Source organism: Oryza brachyantha, chromosome 1 (assembly GCF_000231095.2).
Source record: "Oryza brachyantha chromosome 1, ObraRS2, whole genome shotgun sequence".
NCBI classification, from domain to species: Eukaryota; Viridiplantae; Streptophyta; class Magnoliopsida; order Poales; family Poaceae; genus Oryza; species Oryza brachyantha.
In genome coordinates, this window is record NC_023163.2 from 15,009,946 (window position 1) to 15,024,191 (window position 14,246).

Below are 14,246 nucleotides of genomic sequence, written 5' to 3' on the forward strand. Positions count from 1 at the left end.
ATCTCAACATCTCTGACTGATACGTTCTTCAGTTGCAGCGTGCAGGTAAAGATCAACGTTCGCTTCAGGACTTGTTGACACACACAATAGCACGCATGTGCGCAGAGGGATGCCCACGCCGTACACATTGGACTCCAGTCAGCTCCTAGGCCCAGCTGCGATATCCCTGGTTTGGTGCCGTTTACTAGGATACTAGCATATTGCCCACGTTGCCTGTGGGTTATAACATAACTTAATTTTTTAAAAAATATCATAACAATATTATTTTTTATATACCATATTTATATTTTAATTGTTACATATATTTATTATTGATATATGGGTCTATTGATCTTAATATTTTTTCTTCTCATGATAAGTTGAGTTAGTGAGAACGAATAAGTTATGAAATTCATAATTATTTATTTTAAAAAATATAGTATACATAAAAAAAAGAAGTTGGTGAGGATGATAGATTTACTACCACTACCACTACTGGTATAGGTTCTTTTCTTCCCATAATAAGTTGAGTTAGTGGAAACAATTAATATATGGAATCCACAATTATTTATTAAAAAATAAAGTATAGATAAAAAATAAGTAGTCCGTAATGGTGACAAATTCACTGCCACCAATGTTAGCAATGTTTATAGTAGTATAGTGTTGACGTAAAAAATATGATCTGACGTGTCACATACGAAGGTTTGAGAGTCAATCTTAGACAGCTTCAGTGCAGAACCTAAATTCTTGGGTGTGCCAGTCAGTTTCATCTTGCAACTGACAAGATAAACAGTAAAACAAGCCGATCGGTTATCGAGCCGATAGGTAACAAAATATCCCGTCGATAGGATGTTGGTGTAGCAACGGTTAGCCGATAGGATAAGTGATCGGCTCTAAAAGGCTTGGACCGGCTAGAAACTTGATATAAATATACTTGAATTAAATATTAGGCCAATATAATCCGCCAAGTTACTTATTAAGCTTAGTCGATTGGATGAGCTCCTATAACCAGATCGAACCAAACATACTTTGACTTAACCAAGACAGTATGTAGTCGAGCATGATATAATTATAGGAAACATGGATCGATAAGGCTAATAAATAACCCAACGAATTACATAGAATAATATTAACTCAACAATGAATGCTTTGTTGCGATCGGCTAAAACCAATTTGCGTGTAATTCTCGCGAGCCGATGCAACATAAATAACTATCGATCTAACTAAATCAGGCCGATTGGTATAAAAATAACACAGTAAGGCAATCAGCTACTTTATTGATATAAATATAACAAGCATGTAGATCGACAAAGATTATCGGCTATAAACGACAGACAATCAATCGAGATGTATAAAATATCTAACTTAGCTTACTAAGAATAATCATAGCAGATCGGACCCAACCGAGACAGTTCAAGATTACGCCTAGCAATATCAAGCTAGATACTAAACAGATCTAGATCCCTATCAAGCCAATGCGCCGATGACTGATAACTTATCTGCTGGTACTCCGATAAAACTATAGGTTAGTTATCCAGCGTGAAAAATATAGTAATTGATTAGTATATGATTAATTAATTAATAATTATAAAAAATATAAAGTAGATTAATAGGATTTTTAGAAATTTTTATAAAAATACACCGTTAGCAGTTTAAAAGACGATTTTTTTATTAAATAAACCTTTTTAGCAAATAATTTTTTACTAAACAACCGAACAAAATGTTTTCAAAACCAAACCTATTTGGCCACGCCAGTGTTGGTGGTGTGGTAAGACAACACTGCCATGTAGCCTGGTTGACGTGGCATTGCATGGCATGGCAGTTTTGCCTGGTAAGACAAAGCTGCCACGCCACCGACAATGGCATGGTTGTCCTGCCTGGTAAGACAATGCTGATAATGGTGTGGCAAGCCGTTTCACCACGTCAATGTTGGTAGCATGGATAAAAGGTTTATACGGTAGAAATGTTTTTCCTAGAGTTTAGTAATAAAATTATTTATTAAAAATGTTTAAAAAATTAAAAAAATTCTTTGAAAAGCATGCCACAAAAAATAAGGCCATATACAGTGCTCCGACGTGGCGTGTGACTCTAGCCCACCACGTCGGAGCACACTCGACAGCTGTTCGTAGACCGTCCCTCCACAAGGACCCGCGCGACCTAGAGGGCACGCGACGCCTTGTTAGAGTGGGTCAGAAAGTGGGAGAAAAAGTGAGAGGGAGGAGAGAGACACCGAGGTCGTCCATTGCCGCCTGGGCCGCGTCCGTCACCGCCTGGGCCAAGGTCGCCGTCGCCTCCCGAGCCACGTCTGTCACCGCCCGGGCCGAGGCTACCCGTCGCCCCCGAAGTCGGCTAGTCGCCCGTCGGGATCGTCGTCGCCTCCCAAGCTCCGCCAGGGCGTTAGATCTACCGCCGCTGTCACCGGGATGGCCCCGTCGCAGCTCGGACGGGAGGGAGACAGAGAGGAGAGGGAGAGAGATTAAAAAGTAAAAAGTAATATTTATGTAGAATCTAAATAGAACACCTTGCATTGTTAGAGAGGTATCTTATCTATGAGTTCATCTTACGTGACATTTTTTTTTTCTGTAGTGCTACTCGATAGAGGTGCGTGCATGCACTAAGGGAATCTACAAAGGGAGAGCAGTACCGGATTAGACCTCCTGCTCCACAGGGCAGACTCGAGAGACCACGACCTCAGCTGCCTACACGAGGAAAAATAAACCAAGCAGCATATCCCAAAAGGAAAAAAAAAATTCCCCACGATTAATTTCACGGCCACGCCAACGTAATCCCGCATTCCCCGCATGCTTATATCGCGCGACAGCGCAAGCCAAGTTACCAAGCCTTGCCACCGCCACCACCCCGAAACGCAGGCTACCAACGACGATCAGGGCGGGGTGAACCACCCTGCCGATTCTTCGATTCATCTTCTTCCCCTCACCGGCGAGCTGCCCGCAGTTGCTTCTCTTCTCTTCTCTCTCTCTGCCGCGATATTGTTCCCTTCCCTTCCCTTCCCTGGGGGGATCCAAGGGGCGGGATTCAGTGGCAGCAACCAGCAAGCAGCTTCCTTTGTTTTGATTTCTCTCTCTCTCTCTTTCCTTTTTTTTAATAAAAGAAAGAGCTTTCTTTGATGAACTCTCTGGGCTTATCGGTGGCGGCCGCCGGTGCCACGACCACCGGCTCTCCCTTCCACGACGTCTGCTGCTATGGGGCGGGAATCGCAGGTGAGGCCGTTTGCTTCCTCTACACATTCTCTTCTCTGCTACTGCTAGAGTAGTATACTTCTCTCCCATCTCTCCTCTCCTCCCATTTTTTGGATGCTCTCCCGTTCTTGGCAGTTTTGGTTGGATTGGGGAGACAGTTCTTGGCACTTCTTCCGTGCGTATTTTGATTGTTTTTTGCTGTGACGCAGGCAACATCTTCGCTCTGGTGCTCTTCGTCTCCCCGCTGTAAGTCCCCCTCTTTTTTTCTCAAGAAGAATTGATTTTTTTTCCCCTCAATCGCTTCAATGGCGGACAAACTGATGAAAATGGCTGACGATTCCAGGCCGACGTTCAAGAGGATCGTCCGGAACGGGTCGACGGAGCAGTTCTCGGCGATGCCGTACATCTACTCGCTGCTCAACTGCCTGATTTGCCTGTGGTACGGCCTCCCCTTCGTCTCCTACGGCGTCGTGCTCGTCGCCACCGTCAACTCCATCGGCGCCGTCTTCCAGCTCGCCTACACCGCCACCTTCGTCGCCTTCGCCGACGCCAAGCAGAGGGTAGCTTAACCAGCCTCTACCTGCCCTGCCACCTTCAGATCAGATTCCAGCATATGCTCTTGACCTTGACTTTTTCTTTCTTTAGTTTCTTCTTTATCTTTATCCGTTTAAACTAATGAAGGTGGCTTGTTGCTGGCATTGCTGCAGGTGAAGGTGTCCAGCCTGCTGGTTATGGTGTTCGGCGTGTTCGCGCTAATTGTGTATGCTAGTTTGGTGTTGTTTGATCACCAAACTCGGCAACTGTTCGTCGGTTACCTCAGCGTCGCGTCGCTCATATTCATGTTTGCTTCACCCTTGTCCATCATTGTGAGTTCTAATGAGTTGTAGTTTTTAGTTTTTTTTTCTAATTCACTTAAAGTTGTAGATTGAAGTAAACATTATATGCATTTTTATGTAGTTAAGCTTGACTGGTTTTTCCATAAATGTTCTTTAGAACGGTGTATTCATGTTTATTATGTTTCTATGCATTTTTGTCTTCAATAGAACTTGGTGATCAGGACGAGGAGCGTGGAGTACATGCCCTTCTATTTATCGCTATCTATGTTCTTGATGAGCATATCATTCTTCGCGTATGGAGTTCTACTGCATGATTTCTTCATTTATGTAAGATTTCAGTTAGCTGTACCTTTTGCTTAGGAGGCTGTCTTAGATTCTTATCCGCTTGACGCGTTCATTCATTCATTCATCTTGTTGAATTGTCAATTTCAGATTCCGAATGGGATTGGAACCGTTTTGGGTATCATACAATTGGTGCTCTATAGCTATTTCAGAAAAGGATCTACAGAGGACAGGCTCCCATTGCTTGTCACACAAACATGAGCAAGGTCCTACAAGCAATTTGCCACTCCCTTCTCTTGAAACTTCCTCGCCTGGTTATCACAAATTGAGGTTTTGTGGTGGTGGTGATGGTGTTTACTGTTCTTTTGTAAAATTATTCTGTGGTATGAAATGTACAAATAGCTTTTTGTGAAAATATTGAGATGAATGGATAGCTCCAGCTCTGTTTGTTAGCTGCCATATCATTTCTTGATTCTTTGTTCCCTTTGTTCAAAGCTACCGTAAAATGTAAACAAGAATAGTCTGAGAAAAAAATCGTCAAATTTTCAATTGGAGTCATAACAGGAGAAAAATTATCTACCTGAGTTTGTAAGCAAGCAGTAGCGCTTATTTACTTTAAATTATATTTGTAGCGCCTAATTTATTTTAGCCAAAGGCCAGTAAGAAAATTCACGTGGTCTCAACTGGGCCTTTCCATGGGAGTAGCTTTCATTGAGATCACTTTCTTGCAAGCTATTTCTGTCTCAGTACAGCTTGCACGTTTTGTTTTGTTGATCACAAGAACACAAAAATGTCAGCAATCTACTTGATTCATTTTAGGATTCTAGTACAGAACAGTTGATGTATTAAATTGGAACTGGTCCTAAATCAATCCAGTTGCTTTCTTCTCCCAAATTCTAGCTATTTTACCAGATTTGCGCGAAATTGCGAACAGGAAGCTTGGATTCAATTCTCTGCTGGATGGTTACATCTCTGTTTGACACCTGATTGAGGTGATCTGAAAAATTCTGAAGATATAACAAGTGTATGCGGTGGTTATCCGAATTGATCAGTTTTTCTGTAAGAAAGATCGCTGCTTCTTGATCTCTTCCATTCGTACACGGCGACGCAACTAAGCAAGCGATCTTTCTTTTTGATCGTTTATAGTACCGGTCAGCTTTGCTGTAATGTCATCGAGTTATTATTTGTTTAGGTACAGTGTTCCTTAATTATACAGAATTGTTGTTGCGTAGACTTCATTCACGGTTGTGATTTGTACACAACAACATTAATGAGGCAATAATATTATAAATGAGTTTTTTTTAACTTCACATGACATATCGTGGCCTGTCACACTTATTTGCACCCTATCTTTTTTTTTCTTATACTTATAAATTACTTTCTCTGTTCCATATTATATAGGATTTTAACTTTCTATTTGTAATATTTGATCACTTGTCTTATTAAAAAAATTTAAAAATATTATTTATTTTGTTTATTATTAAAAGTAGTTTAAGTATTACTTATATATTTTTATATTTACACTAAATTTTTGAATAAAATAAATTGTTAAAAATTACAAGTGAATATTCATGATCTCACATAATCTAGGACTAAGGGAGTAATATTTAAATTTTCAATAGTTGATTTAAAGACTTTTTAATCATAGTTTATTTTTTAGCCTTGGCTCTAAAATCGTTAAGAACACGTATATAAAAGTTTTATTTACAAGTTATTTTTCGTTTGTAAATATACCATTTGATTTTTTTCTCCAAAAAGCGAAAAGATGACTCACGGTATTTATTAAGATAAGTACAGCTGGACCAACAATTAATTTTCACGTGCCTCACGGCTTTGGCAAAGACAAGTTGCCTCCGAATTATCCAGGTTTGGCAAAGAAAATTTTGGTACTGTATGAATAACGATTATCTAGCAGGTGAATTGATCAAACTGACAACACGAAAGCATTCAAACTTGGACCATCGACAATTCCACAAAATTTCAAGGGGTCACTACTGAAGAAATATGTTTTGTTCTTTTGGCCTGGAAGGTGCACAAATGAGACGAAAACAGCGTTGCATAAATTGCATAAACATTGACCAATAAAAGAATGCTAAATCTCCTTCTATCAGAAAGACTAATCATCTTTCTGCCCTAGACAGGGTGATCCCAACTTGTGTACAAGAATGACTATTTGCCTTATTTTCATTTGCTCTGGTGATAATGGCATGTAAAAAAATACAGTAATGATGAAGTTACCAACAAGGCTCTGTGGTTAGTATATTCGCTCAGCAGTGGTGACGGGGCGAAGGAACACGACGATGACAGTGATGTTGTCCTTGCTGCCCCGCGCTGCTGCCTCCGTTGCCAGTCTCTTGGAGCACATTCCAGGCTCCTTTACTGTCTCCTTGATGATGGACAGGACATCCTCGTTGCTCATCACGTCCCACAGTCCATCACTAGCCATCACCTGCAGGTAATCAAATGAAGTAATGCGAATCTATAATGAGATTTGTTATCTTTGATGTCATGTTGCAGTGCTTGGAATTTGCACAAGCACTACTCTGTTTTGAGGTTCATTGGTAGAGTATTACTCCTTATAAATGAAGTCAGAACTTTGGAATGGCATCTCTTTTTCGAAGAGTCGTGTTTACATTAAGTTAGGAACAGAAAAGAAATGCATATTAGAAGCAGCGTCCAACAATGTAGAAAGAGCTTCATTGCAGCCAAGCAGAGACAGGATTTTCTAGTGAAGGGGTTTCTCAAAGAAATGTAATTTAATTACATACCTAACGAATAATTAGAAAAAATAATTTATCAATTCAAATGCATATCAAGTTTCAGAAAACTATGCATACTTTGACTAAATTATCACACAACTATAGATTTAAGGGCGTTAATCACAAAACTACAGATAACACCAAATTTATCACAGAAGTACATATTGAAGGTATTATATCACAAAACTACAGATTTAGTGAACTTTATTAGCAAAACTACAAAATTTAGAGTTTAGAGTACATAACACTTACTTTTTTTAAGTTACAAAAGCTGTAATTTGTGATAAACTTAACGTTAAATTTGCAGTTTTGTGATAAAATATCTTAACTATGTAATTTTGTGAAAGTTTTGGTGCTAAATCTATAGTTTTGTGATACACGTTCTCAAACCTTTAGTTTTATGATAGTTCATCAAAGTATATGTAGTTTTGTGAAATTTACTCTAAAAGTTTTGAAAAAGTAAATAATACTGGATTACTGATATCCTTACCAACACAGGAAAGCAAAATTTTAAAAAAAGGGCGATTGGTCTATTTCTCAGCACTTAAGAATGATCATACACATGTTTGTATTTACCGCTATGTTTTGGTGACAGTTATTGCTCAGTGTTCTTATATAAGGAAAAAAAAGTACCTCCCAGCAGAATATCTAAACTTTGAAAAGCTGATGTGATCATTCAAGTGACAGATTAACAATCAATCAAACAAAAAGTACATAATATATTTTTGTGGCGTACTGATGTCAACTTTGTTCTAAGACATAACAATTGATGTATGAGAAGGATAAGAAACCGCACAGATTAAAAACTATGGTACCTACCAGGAACTCATCATCAGACGATAAAATGGTTTCTATAACCTCCGGTTGTGCTGTGACTGCTGGCTTGAGATCATCATCACCAATGGACCGTGTGACCTGTCAAAAAATAGCCACTCATTCGTGTAAACTACAGACCCTACAGTTTATCTTTTTTCTTCTGCAAGAAACAGGATTATCAAGCCATAATTTATAGTGTGAAAGATTATAGAACGAATTTTCTTAAACCAATTAACCCAAGTAGAATTTTGGGCAAAGTAGCATATGTATGTTTGGTTGGACCTCAACAATTGTGGCTACCATAGTGTATGATGCTCACATGATCACATGCCAGAAAGAGTACCTGAAGAGCAGCTGCCCCAACACGCCATGTATCAATTTGCCATTTAACTTCAGTTCCTTCCTTTATAATCCGTTCTCTTTCCTTTGGGCAACTAGCAACATGATCCTACCAAGATAGAATGGAAACATATCTTACGTTATATATGCTTAAACTTCAAGAAGAGTGAAAAATAAAGAAGAAATATGTGCGAACCCTAGTCACAGGAAATGGTTCACCAGCACGATTCAGAATCGCTCGGCAATCACCAGCATTTGCTACAAAAAGCTTGTTCCTCACTACCAGTGCTGTCACTGCTGTGCAACCAGGATGCCAGTTTTTCTGTGTTATCCTTTTTGATTTCTGGTGAAGAATTAATTCCTCTCGAAATGCTCTGTCAGTCCTTACAAAGGCTTCTGTAAGGGCATTAGTTGGGCTAGGAGAAAACAAAAGTTAGATGTAGACCTCAGGCATGAAAGATGTCACCAGATTGTTTGCATTCATTCCATACCTTGTATTGGAATCAAACTGCTTCAGAAAACCAGGGACTGCTCGAACTGAGAACTCAGCAGCTGCTGAACCTGTAGGAACTGTGGTGTAAGATACAATAATGCGAGTTAGTAAAGAATTAACATTGTTGAGTGTTGAATTGTAGACCTCTGTGACCATCAAAAATGCCAAAAGCATGCAGATCCTTTTCTTCCCTCATGTTGGGAAGCATAAAATGGGTATCCTCCATTGTTTCTCTTCGTCCACATGTTGCAAAAGATCCCCAACTTAATGTTGGACAGTACTTAGAGGACTGATCACAAGTATCAGACAAATGATCAACTTTACAGCCCAATTTGTTTCCTTTCTTCACAAACAACTCCCCTTGGTTGAACCAGTTCAATGCTTCTTGATAGTGGTGTACTTCTGTGTTGCCATTTTGACTCTTGTTTACAGGAGATGCAGGCGGGCAAGAATTTAAAGCTATATCCTTTTCGATGATTTCTAACTCTTCAGTTATATCTTTAAATGATGGTCTCTGCTGAGGATCGGGGTCCCAGCAATGCTGAATAAGTGACAAAAGGCTAGGGGGAGCACCAGACTCAGGAAGGGCAAGAGCTGGGCGCAATCCTTGAGAAACAATCGCTGCTGTAAGTTGTTGTTCAGTGTAAGTCATTTCAAGTACGGTGTGTGCCTAAAGAAAAATCAGTGAGTTCTCAATTGTAGAAAATAGTGTACCTCACATGTTTTCTGCTGAATCTGTATTATATATGTAATTATAGCTAATCAAGGGCTACAGGCACGCATGCATGATCATACAATTGAACATATATGAAGATAAATGATGTTACAATTTCAAGGATTTGTATATCACATAAATAGGGCCACACAATCGAACTACAGATTACAATCAACCCCAATTTCTGATTGGTAAAGAATGTCAATGTACTTGTTTTACTTTTCTACCAGGGCAGCAGGAAATAAATGGTATTCATGTGTGGGGATGGATAGATGCATGTCCAATTAGCATTTTTAACAAAATGACATCATGTAATTTAGAAAGAATACAATATTTGAGTGCTGATGGAGTGAAAGAAACGAAGGTAAAGAACAAAAAAAAAAAAATGTACCTGTGCTTCTGCTCGTAGGTCTGTATAAGGTACCACACCAGTAAGTAATTCGCTGTAAATTGATGAAAACAAATGAAACCGTTAACACATCAAAACCAACAAAGATAGTTTAGTACTTTAACTTATTCTGAACAAAATTTTGGCATACACAGGGTAAGTGGAAGCCTGAGAAAGAGTGGGAGAGTGTGTGCAAGATTTGGAACTGTGCAGCTTTGTTTTGAATGAGCTAGAAATCTCACCATGGCAGTCATATGAATTCACATCAACTGTATACAATTATGATTTAGCCAAACATGTCCCATCTCCTTGTACAGTTATTTATTACCAGTTGAAGTGAAATCATTAATATTAACAGTTCACCAGAAGAAGCATGTGTCGTGCAGATGTGCAATTAGTCACCATATCAAAGCATTTTTCAGAAGTTAAACTTGTATACATTTGTTTACAAACAGGCCTTAACAAGACATGATCATAACACAATAAAAATGGTTAATTCATTGCTTACCTTAATAGTGTTAATATCTCTGCAAGGCAAACAACCAAAATAAAGCATGCTTCCTATGAACTAGTATTCAACAACGGAGAATAAAATGGTATGAGTGTCACATTGTGTGAACACGGCACTTGTTACAAATGTCAGAGAACATTCATGTAGATTTCCATGTCCAACATTTGTTCATCAAGACATATATCACCTAGCAGAAATGTATATGTAATGGAAGTCTATACGGGAAGCGTCAATTCCTCCAATACAGAAATGACAATTTACCTCCATGCAACCATCTTCATATATGAATGTGTGGACTGGTTATATGAAACAAACTACAATCAGAAGCAACATGTCATGCATACCACCAAAAACAAAAACGTATTTTCTCAAGCAATGGAGTACACATTATTGTATGTTAAAAAACAATTGAAGTAGATGGGGCCAATCTACAGTTAATTCAAAGAGAGAGAGAGAGAGACATCTTACTTGATAGATATTGCAAAGCTATATACATCTGATTTCTCCGTATGTATGTCCTTTCTCAAAATTTCTGGTGCCATGTATATTAGTGTCCCAACCATATTCTTTTTATGGAAACCACCAGTAGGCTTGCCAGATGATCTCCAGTTTTCAACTGAAACATGTTTAATGTCCTTCTGGTACATGGCTAATCCAAAATCTGCTAGATGTGGATGGAAGTCCTTATCTAGCTGTACAAAATTATCAGATATTGTTAATGCATGTACAAATACATAATGTATAGAACTTAAATCATCCAATATACAAGACAAAATCACAACATACCAAGATGTTTGCAGGTTTTACATCTCTGTGTACTATGCCAATGTTGTTTAGGTATTGGAGAGCCTTTGCTGCAAATTACAATGGTGTTCAATTCCAGTTAGGGCCAGCAAGACACTGCATTAGCATAACAAACTAAATACAATCACATATTTCTTATTCTGAATTAATAAGAACTGATTCCTTAATTAATAGCCATTAATACTTGGTCCATGAACTTAAAAACACCTCATTATGACGCTCTCATCTACTACCTCCATCCCATGATATAAGGGATTTATTATGGGAAGGAGAGTATATTTCAGGAGCAATATTTTGTATTTCACCTTATATTCAGGGGAAAATAGCTATTTATGCATTACTTTTACATTTGCACACATTCATTTACATAATAAGTATCATACCAGAAAAGGTTAGCAGAGTAATACAGTGGCATGTTAATCATAAATGAAAAATCTTTCAACAATTGCTGCATATGAAAGGACAAAAGTGATAGCGCAAAATTACATAGTTTCAACTGAACTGCTGCAAATGTGCCAAAACCACTTCTCATGCCATTCTTTACTCTAAGATCAAGAACAAGATGTGCAACAAGGATTTCAGAATGTCTACATTGAAAATAGTACAGAACCATTATATTACTGATCCTATCCATATAAAATAGTGATCTAGAGCATATGAAAATAATGCTGCCTAGGATCCAGATCTTAATTACCTTACTTAAAACTGCTAACACATACATAAATTAAATGCATTAGATGACACCAAAGTTAAATTGAGAAATAGAAAATGTCCAAGTAGGCCAGAACTCACATGTTATCGAGTCCAGAATACATATGATGACAAGAAATCATTACGTCAAGCTCAGAAGTGATACTGAGTTAAAAAATTCCTTAGTTGCATGAAACAAGTGAGAAACTACCTGTTTATGATTGACTCAACTTATTAAGATGGGCCCTAACTCCTTAAACAAGAGTATTGTCCACTTTTAAGAGAGCCAACGTATTTTACACTTAAAACAGTTTGTCTTATTCTAATACAGAAAAGCAACACATACATCACATGATACAATCTCTTAAGGAATAAAAAGAAGGTTAATTGCAACAAATTGGGACCTAGATCACTGGCAATGGTGACCAGTTGCTGTACAGAAGGGTTCCACTCCTCAACATGTATCTTGTCGGCAAGGTTCGGAGGCTCAAAAAAGTCAAAGAACATCAAGTAATTTGGAGGGCGTGCATGTGCTGCAACCAGCCTTGCCAACCCTGGGTGATCCAGTTCACTGCATACACAGACCCATTTCATTTGAACAAACCAGTCAAGAGCAATTCTTGAAGAAAGTATGTTTTCACTTATTCAGGATATGAAGTTACAAACAACCATTCAAACCAACAGTTGAAAGCTGAATTGACATTTTGCAACTTTTACAAGTGTTACATGTCATAATTAAAGTATCATAATGTATCAATTCTACTAGATTTTAATTGTGAAATCAACCAATATTTACAATAGGTTCCTTCCATCCAAAACAAGATTACAATACCATACTATAATTGTTTTTCCGCTACCATGTTATTGCAGTTGCATACAAGCTTATAATTAACACTCCATTCGAGTTCACCTTATGTGCTAAACAGTTGTCGAACAATAATGGCAGCATGAGCTCCAGTCATTTTGACCCTTCGACGGTTTATGATCAGAAGTCTCTACCAAACTACAAAAATGCTAGTATTGGTTTTGAGCGCTAGCTTCCTTGCCGGACATGAGCCAACCAAACGACGACAGCAGAAAGAGGAATTTGGTGGGCAACGAAACAAACATGTTGGGGGGGAGGGGGGTGACAGAGACCCACCAGAGCAGCTGCAGCTGGTAGTGGAACTTGTCGAGGTCGTCGGAGGTGGACAGCACGGGCTTCTTGGCCGCGACGCGCTCGCCGGCCAGCCGCGCCTCGTACACGGTGCTCTCGGACCCTGCACGGGAAGGGCGGAGAACCAAAATCCCCCGCCTCAGAACACAGGCACACAGCGGAGAGCCGGAGAGAGGCTTCGGGCCGTAGGAGAGGATTCACCTTTGGCGATGGGGGAGAGGAGGGCGAAGGAGGAGGCCGGGAGGTGGAGCGGGATGGCGGCGCTGCGGCAGCACCCGCGCACGCACCGGTTGGACTCCTCCGGCGGCATCTCCAGCCCCATCCCCATCCTCCTCGTCGGCGAGCGCCGCCGCCGCCGCGCCGAGGGAGGGGGGCACGGACGGATCGAACCGGCGGCCGGCGGGACGATGGGAGGGCAGGAGGCGGCCAACGGTTGGGAGAGTTGTTGTTTGGATGGATTGGTTGACTTGTTCCACGACGCACCACCCACCACCGCAAGTCTCGCGCGGCTTCGTTTGCGGTCAAGTCAGCTTGTCTCCTGGCTACTGGCTACTGGTAAGGAGTATTGGGCTAACTATAAATATATTTTAAAAAAATAAAAAAAAGTGAGCCACTATAAATTAGTTGTAGCACGAGCTGTAAAACGTATAACAGATGAGATCAGATATTAATTGTGTAGTACTTCCTTCATATTTTTATTTATGACACCGTTGACTTTTAGAATCACGTTTGATCATTTGTCTTATTCAAAATTTATATCTAAATATGCAAAATTATAATGCATAATTAAAGTTTCTATAATAATAAATCATATTATAACAAAATAATTAATAATTATATAACTTTTTTAATAAGACGAATGGTCAAACGTGGACCTAAAAGTCAATGGCATCATATAAAAAAATATGGATGGAGTATATGATTAGAGCAAGGCTAATAATATAGCCAACAAACTGACTATAAGACTTCTTATAGCCAGCTCTTAGCCCATCCATATATTAGTTAGTTCTTTCTCATTAATGCATGACTCACATGTCACTCTCATAGAGTTTTTTGGTTCTTGTGCCTGAGTTAGCTACAAGCTTACAGCTTGCTTACCCTCTTTCTCATCCACTCTCTCCTCCACATAAGCATTAGCCAGCTTATAGCCTGCTATTATACTTGCTCTTATTGTATGTGTTGGCTACTAAGTTGACTATGGACCATTTGTTGCCAGCAGATATCTATACTATTGAACTTGCTCTACTAGAGACTAGAGATGTCAATGTCGTGTTACCA

At 39.2% G+C, this 14,246-nt stretch overlaps 2 protein-coding genes across 2 annotated transcripts; one reads left to right on the forward strand and one right to left on the reverse strand.

The window, feature by feature from the left end:
* The first annotated feature begins 2,820 nt into the window (after positions 1-2,820).
* On the forward strand, positions 2,821-5,010 carry LOC102711024 (bidirectional sugar transporter SWEET2a). Its single transcript, XM_006644228.3, has 6 exons — positions 2,821-3,200; positions 3,389-3,425; positions 3,523-3,739; positions 3,887-4,045; positions 4,223-4,342; positions 4,448-5,010. Exons 1-6 carry the CDS (start codon positions 3,107-3,109, stop codon positions 4,556-4,558), a joined length of 738 nt encoding a protein of 245 aa, XP_006644291.1. The 5' UTR covers positions 2,821-3,106; the 3' UTR covers positions 4,559-5,010.
* A 1,236-nt stretch (positions 5,011-6,246) lies between these two features.
* Positions 6,247-13,441, reverse strand: LOC102715996 (protein kinase and PP2C-like domain-containing protein). Its single transcript, XM_006645910.3, has 12 exons — positions 13,170-13,441; positions 12,954-13,071; positions 12,217-12,383; positions 11,105-11,172; positions 10,787-11,010; positions 9,811-9,862; positions 8,849-9,374; positions 8,703-8,772; positions 8,408-8,627; positions 8,216-8,320; positions 7,876-7,971; positions 6,247-6,746 (listed from the first exon to the last, which is right to left on the reverse strand). Exons 1-12 carry the CDS (start codon positions 13,294-13,296, stop codon positions 6,552-6,554), a joined length of 1,968 nt encoding a protein of 655 aa, XP_006645973.2. The 5' UTR covers positions 13,297-13,441; the 3' UTR covers positions 6,247-6,551.
* Between the last annotated feature and the right edge of the window lie 805 nt (positions 13,442-14,246).

Excerpts from the sequence above, each read along its gene's own strand:
- LOC102711024 (XM_006644228.3), top strand. The coding sequence starts at position 3,107 with ATGAACTCTCTGGGCTTATCGGTGGCGGCCGCCGGTGCCACGACCACC. Across the intron at positions 3,740-3,886 it reads TCGCCGACGCCAAGCAGAGG|GTGAAGGTGTCCAGCCTGCT; the intron begins GTAGCTTAACCA and ends GCATTGCTGCAG. Across the intron at positions 4,046-4,222 it reads CTTCACCCTTGTCCATCATT|AACTTGGTGATCAGGACGAG; the intron begins GTGAGTTCTAAT and ends TGTCTTCAATAG.
- LOC102715996 (XM_006645910.3), bottom strand. The coding sequence starts at position 13,296 with ATGGGGATGGGGCTGGAGATGCCGCCGGAGGAGTCCAACCGGTGCGTG. Across the intron at positions 11,173-12,216 it reads CACCATTGCCAGTGATCTAG|CAAAGGCTCTCCAATACCTA; the intron begins GTCCCAATTTGT and ends TGTAATTTGCAG. Across the intron at positions 9,863-10,786 it reads AGCTTTGCAATATCTATCAA|CGAATTACTTACTGGTGTGG; the intron begins GTAAGATGTCTC and ends ATCAATTTACAG.